Genomic DNA, 7,099 nt, shown 5'->3' with positions numbered 1-7,099 from the left:
CTACGTCAGATTACTGTTCATATTCAGTTCTGTATTTAACCCGATCGTTCCTCAGCACCTGATCGGAAAGCTCAGTCTGCTTGGCCTAAATACCTCCCTTCGTAACTGGATTCTGGACTTCCTGACTGGGAGAGCTCAGTCAATCTGGATTGGGAACTGACTCCAACACCATCACACTGAGTATCGGAGTCCCCCCAGGGCTGTGTGCTCAGTCCACTGCTGTTCACCTGCTGACACACGACTGTGCAGCGAATGCACAGCTCGAATCACACCATCAAGTTCACTGATAATACAACTGTGGTGGGTCTCATCAACACAAACGATGAGTCAGCATACAGAGAGGAGATGCAGCAGCCAACGGACTGGTGCAAAGCCAACAACCTGTCTCTGAATGTGGACAAGATGAAAGAGATGGTTTTTAACTTCAGGAGAGCACAGAGCGACCACTCTCCACTGAACGTTGATGGCTCCCCTGTGGAGATCGTGAAGAGCACTAAATTTCTTGGTGTACACCTGGCGGAGAATCTCACCTGGACCCTCAACACCAGCTCCATAGCCAAGAAAGCCCAGCAGCATCTCTACTTTCTGTGCAGGCTGAGGAAAGCCCACCTCCCACCTCCCACCCCCCATCCTCACCACATTCTACAGTGGGATCATTGAGAGTACCCTGAGCTGCTGCATCCCTGCCTGGTTCAGGAATTGCACCGTCTCGGATTGTAACACCCTACAACGGATAGTGAGGACAGCTGAGAGGATCATCGGGCTCTCTCTCCCCTCCATTATAGACATTTACATCACACGCTGCATCCGAAAGGCTAAGAGCATTGTGGAAGACCGCACACACCCCTCACTCAAACTCTTCTCCCTCCTGCCATCTGGCAGAGGATACCGAAGCATTCGGTCTCTCACAGCCAGACTGTGCAACAGTTTCTTCCCCCAAGCCATCAGGCTCCTTAACACTGTATTATCGGACTCTTTTCCCTCTGCAACTCTTTGCATGACTTCGAATTGCTGCTAGAACAATGTCTATTATTTATCATTCTTCTGTTACACTGGAACTTGCGTGTTTTGCACTTCTTATGCACTTTATGCCATGTACGATTGTGTAGTTTGTCCTGTCCACATAGCACCCCCTGTCCTGGAGGAACACTGTCTTGTTTTTACTGTATCAGTTGTATATGGTAAAAATCTACTCTACTCATAGGAGACCTCTAGCAAAGGTAAGTAATCTTGGGATTCAAGAAAATTGGGCAAATTGGATCCAGATTTGGCTGAGGGGCAGGATTAAAGGGTGGTGGTCGTGGAGTGTTTTTGTGACTGAAAGCCTGTGTCCAGTGGGGTCACACAGAGTCAGTGTTGGGGTCCTTGTTGTTTGTGAGTTATATAAATGATTTAGACTTGATGTAGGACAGTTGATCAGTAAGTTCACAGATGAACCTAAAATTGGCTGAGTGGTAAATAGTAAGGGTAGTAGACTCAGATTACAGGAGGATATAGACAGGCCGGACAGATGGACTATCAGTGACAAATGGAATTTAATCTGGAAAGTGTGAGGTGGTGAATTTGAGCAGGACAAACAAGACAAGGGAATCCATGATGAATGGTAGAACCCTGGGAAGCGCTGGGGAGAATCAGAGTGACCTTGGTGTGCGTGTTCACCAGGCCCTTAAGGTATTGAGAGAGATGGATAAAGTAGTTAAGAAGGATACTTGTTGTTTTAGCCAAGGCATGGCGTTTAAAAGCAGGGAGGTGATGCTGAAACAGTATAAAAGTTTGGTTTGGCCTCAACTAAGGTATTGTGTGCAGTTTTCCTTATTCATCTGTAGGATGTAGGTGTCATTGCCTGAGCCAGCATTTATTGCCCGACACTAATTACTGCTTGAGAAGGTGATGGTGAGCTGCCTTCTTGAAACACTGCAGTAGTGTTGTAGTTAGACCCACAATTCCCTTAGGGAGGGAATTCCAGGATTTTCACTCAGTGACACTGAAGGAACAGTGATATATTTTCAAGTCAGGATGGTGAGTGGCTTGGAGGGGATCTTGCAGGGGGTGGTGTTCCCAATGTATCTGCTGCCCTTGTCCTTCTAGATGGAAGTGGTCATGGATTTGGAAGGTGCAGTCTAAGGACGTTTGGTGAATTTCTGTAGTGCATCTTGTTGATAGCACACACTGCTGCTACTGAGCATTGGTGGTGGAGGGAGTGATGTTTGGGGATGTGGTGCCAATCAAGCGGCTGCTTTATCTTGGATGGTGTCAAGCTTCTTGAGTGTTGTTGGAGCTGCACCCGTCCAGGTAAGTGAAGAGATTCTATTATATTCCTGACTTGTGTCTTGCAGATAATAGACAGGCTTTGAAGAGTCAGGAGGTGAGTTACTCGCAACAGTATTCCTAGCCTCTGACCTGTTTCTGTGGCCACTGTGTGAATGTGGTAAGTCCTGTTGAGGCTTCTGGTCATTGGTAACACCAGGGATGTTGATAGTGGGTGGATTCGTTGATGTTAACACCATTGAATGCCAAGGGACAGTGATTACATTGTCTCTTATTGGTGATAGTCATAGCATTCGTGTGGCATGAATGTTACTTGCCATTTGTCAGATTTTGTTGGATTTGAACATGGACTGCTTCAGTATCTGGGGAGTTGTGAATGGTGCTGAACATTGTGCAATCATCGGCAAACATCTCTACTTCTGACCTTATGATGGAGGGAAGGTCATTGATGAAGCAGCTGAAGATGGTTGGGCCTAGGACACTACCCTGAGGAACTCCTGCAGAGATGTCCTGGAGCTGAGATAACTGACCTCCAACAACCACAACCATATTCCTAAGTGTCAGGTATGACTCCAACCAGTGGAAAGTTTTCCCTCCAATGATTTAAGTTTTGCTAGGGTTCCTTGATGCCACACTCAGTCAAATGTGGCCTTGATGTCAAGGGCTATCACTCTCATCTCAACTTAGTTCTGGAATCCACACTTAGCACTTAAGAAGGTGTGGAGGGAGATTTACCACGATGTTGCCTGGGCTGAAGAGTTTCAGTTATGAAGAGAGTTTGGACAGACTGTGGTTGTTTTCCTTAGAGCAGAAGAAATTAAGAGGGGACATGACTGAGATGTATAAGATTATGAAGGACATAAATTGGATAGACAGGAAGAAATCTTTTCCCTGCTACGTAGTGAATTAGCAATGTTTAAATGAGCACATATACGCTGCCTTGCTATTAAGTCTTGTAAGTCCTGCATGGTCTTCACAAATGTGAAGAATGTAAATCAGCACTTACTCCTGATACAATTTTGGACCTGTCATTAAAAATGGCATGTTTTTGTTGATCTAGTCACACTTGTTAAGAATGACTATTCCCCCGTACTTCCCGCGGGAGCCTGTGCCCCACAACCTGAGCCGCCTCCGGAATTTTAATTTTGTTCCCTTTCAGGGAGTAAAAGGCGGGCCCTGTATAGACTGCTGCTGCACACCGTCCACCTCTTCTCCCTCATCCACCGTCCGGACACGCCTTGGCGTGCCCATTTGCCACCAGGCGGTGGGGATCCCCAGTGGAGGGCTCTCTACGCGGGAGTCCTCCCCCTTTCTCTCGGGGTTCTGGGGTGGAGGGTGGTCCACGGACTCCCAGCCCAACTGCCTGTTCTGTGGCGCTGTGGAGTCCGTGGACCATGTATATAGTGGGTGTGGGCGTTTGCACTCCCTTTTTGATTTTCTTAAAAACCTCCTCCTCTGCTTTTGGTTCCACAGGTGGGCGCCGCAGGGAGTGGAGTGCATCATTTCTCCCTCCAATTCTACTTTGATTTAGTCCCTGCCCTCCCCTTCACTGTTTGATCACACAGCATTGCCCTTTGAAGTGTGGGGCACTGCTTGTCACTGGCCACCCGGGTGTTTCCTACCTTCCTGGTGGTGGAAATTGAATAAAGATTCGTGCACTTTGTGTCTCTCACTGTGTCTCACACCTGCACACACACACCATGGGTGCTGGGGAAAAAATAAGCACTACCGCAGTTAGGCGGTAGTGTGGGGGTTAAAAAAAGGAGAGAAACAAAAAAAAAGAAAAAAAAAGACTATTCCGATCCATCTTCTGGGTTTGCTGAAATACCATATGAACATAAGACCATAAGTTACAGGAACAGAATTAGGCCATTCGGCCCATTGAGTCTGCTTCTCCATTTCATCATGGCTTACATGTTTCTCAGCCCATTCTCCTGCCTTCTCCGCATAACCTTTGACCCTCTTTGGAAAAATATGTATGCCCAGGTTGGCCTTGGGACTTCATCACACTGCCAAACATTCACTTTGTTTTGTGAAAATTGGAAAATTCATTTGGAATTCCACGATATGTGAGCATTAGATCAGCTCTTCATGTATTCAAGGATTCACTGTCTGAGCAACAGGTGAAGCTAGCTCTGCAGTAATAGCAATAACAGGATACTGCTATAAGTCAAAATGACAGTCTGCCTATTACACAGTAAGTAATGTGCTATCTGAATTTCAGTGCTGGTGTGTTGTCAGTATATAGATCATACATCCCAAAGACTGGCAAATGGTATCAAACAGCATGTCCCTTCTGTTGTTTGCAACAGCTAGGATACTGACTGGACCATTAGTCACATTGAATATGGTGACTAATACTCAATGTGATTCTGTGATTGGACAGTGTTTGTTTGATGATTCTGATGTATGAGAAATTTTGCTGACTGTCAGTCAGACTCACTTGTGTACACTGGAACCTTCATATGTTAATACACAAGGTCCTGTCCTTTACAGATGGAAAGAACACTGCGCCTGTTACAATTCAACAAAATAGGTGACAGCCATTCACTGGTTTATTTCCCATGGTGATGCCCAGGCCTATCAGAGTCAATCTGTTTGGTTTAAAATGTGACAAAGTCTGACTGTTAATGGTTAATTTGGGTGCAGTGGAAGCAGATTCAACAGGAACTTTCAAAGGGAATTGCAGAAATATATGAGGAGCAGAAATTGCAGGGCTCTGGGGGAAGGGCAGGAGGATTGTAATGATTTGATCCATCTTTCAGATAGCCTGTAGATCTCCTCCTGGGCTGGCAGATCCTATGATTTACAGGTGAGCCTGTTTGGGATGTTCAGCAATCTCGGGGTTAATGACTCATTCAGGAAGGAATTGCAAAGCTGCAAGAGCAACACAACAGGAAACAGACACCAGGAGCAATGTGACCCATCTCGCAGCCTGCACTTCCTGTTAGGACACCTGTCAGCTGGACAGAGTCAGCACTCTCCCCTTTGGAAAACACACTTAACTCATCGAAAAGCCCCATCCCAAACAATAGCTCAACCAATAACACAATATTGTATAATACTATACACTGTAGTTTATATAGGGGCCATCCTGTTTATGATTTTATATACTTTGTACAGTTAAACCCAATGCACACTACATAATATATGACAGAACTGAAGTATGAGGAGAGATTGACTCAGTTGGGATTGTATTCACTGGAGTTTAGAAGATGAGAGATGGGGGCAGGTCTCAGAGAAACCTATACAATTCTAACAGAATTAGACAGGGACAATGGAGGCAGGAGGTTCCAGACAATGGGAGGAAGGAGGGAGCACCCAGAGTGCGGTGAGTCTGTGGAATTCTCTCAGACATGGTGAGCCTGTGGAATTGACCCAGAGCATGGTGAGCCTGTGGAATTCACCCAGAGTGTGGTGAGACTGTGGAATTCACCCAGAGTGTGGTGAGACTGTGGAATTGACTCAGAGCGTGGTGAACCTGTGGAATTCACCCAGAGCGTGTGAGACTGTGGAATTTACCCAGAGCGTGGTGAACCTGTGGAATTGACCCAGAGCATGGTGAGACTGTGGAATTGACCCAGAGCGTGGTGAGACTGTGGAATTCACCCAGAGCATGGTGAGACTGTGGAATTCACCCAGAGTGTCGTGAGCCTGTGGAATTCACTCAGAGGGTGGTGAGACTGTGGAATTCACCCAGAGCATGGTGAGACTGTGGAATTCACCCAGAGTGTCGTGAGCCTGTGGAATTCACTCAGAGGGTGGTGAGACTGTGGAATTCACCCAGAGCATGGTGAGACTGTGGAATTCACCCAGAGCGTGGTGAGCCTGTGGAATTGACCCAGAGTGTGGTGAACCTGTGGAATTCACCCAGAGTGTGGTGAGACTGTGGAATTCACCCAGAGCGTGGTGAGACTGTGGAATTGACCCAGAGCGTGGTAAGCCTGTGGAATTGACCAAGAGCGTGTTGAGCCTGTTGAATTCACCCAGAGCATGGTGAGCCTGTGGAATCCTCTAAGCGCGTGGTGAGCCTGTGAAATTCACCCAGAGCGTGGTGACCCTGTGGAATTCACCCAGAGCGTGGTGAACCTGTGGAATTGACCCAGAGTGTGGTGAGCCTGTGGAATTCTCTCCGAGCGTGGTGAACCTGTGGAATTCACCCAGAGGGTGGTGAGCTGTGGAATTCTCTCAGCGCGTAGTGAGCCTGTGGAATGCACCCAGAGCGTGGTGAGCCTGTGGAATTCACCCAGAGCGTGGTGAGCCTGTGGAATTCACCCAGAGCGTGGTGAGCCTGCTAGAGTGTGGTGAGCTTGTGGAATTCACGCATGGGTGTGGTGAGCCTGCTAGAGTGTGGTGAGCCAGTGCAATTCACCCAGAGCGTGGTGAGCCTGCTAGAGTATGGTGAGCCTGTGGCATTCTCTCAGAGCGTGGTGAGCCTATGGAATTCACCCAGAGCATGGTGAGCCTGTGGAATTGACCCAGAGCGTGGTAAGCCTGTGGAATTGACCAAGAGCGTGGTGAGCCTGTTGAATTCACCCAGAGCATGGTGAGCCTGTGGAATTCTCTAAGCGCGTGGTGAGCCTGTGAAATTCACCCAGAGCGTGGTGAACCTGTGGAATTCTCTCAGCGCGTAGTGAGCCTGTGGAATTCTCTCAGTGTGTGGTGAGCCTGTGGAATTCACCCAGAGCATGGGGAGCTTGTCGAATTCTCTCAGTTTGTGCTGAGCCTGTGGAATTCACCCAGAGCGTGGTGAGCCTGTGGAATTCACCCAGAGCGTGGTGAGCCTGCTAGAGTGTGGTGAGCCTGTGGAATTCACGCAGAGTGTGGTGAG

At 47.7% G+C, this 7,099-nt stretch overlaps 1 protein-coding gene across 1 annotated transcript in view; it reads left to right on the top strand.

Annotated features, from left to right (window-relative positions):
* The first annotated feature begins 252 nt into the window (after positions 1–252).
* The window catches only part of LOC122564628 (neurogenic locus notch homolog protein 1-like), a 132,439-nt gene continuing 125,592 nt past the window's right edge, over positions 253–7,099 (top strand). The window contains exons 1-2 of the mRNA XM_043719718.1: positions 253–483; positions 1,205–1,220. Coding sequence (XP_043575653.1) covers positions 253–483; positions 1,205–1,220 — 247 coding nt within the window. The remainder of the gene's footprint in view (positions 484–1,204; positions 1,221–7,099) is intronic.

The sequence above is a fragment of the Chiloscyllium plagiosum genome, chromosome 30 (assembly GCF_004010195.1).
Source record: "Chiloscyllium plagiosum isolate BGI_BamShark_2017 chromosome 30, ASM401019v2, whole genome shotgun sequence".
NCBI classification, from domain to species: domain Eukaryota; kingdom Metazoa; phylum Chordata; class Chondrichthyes; order Orectolobiformes; family Hemiscylliidae; genus Chiloscyllium; species Chiloscyllium plagiosum.
This window is presented reverse-complemented; position numbering and strand designations above follow the sequence as displayed.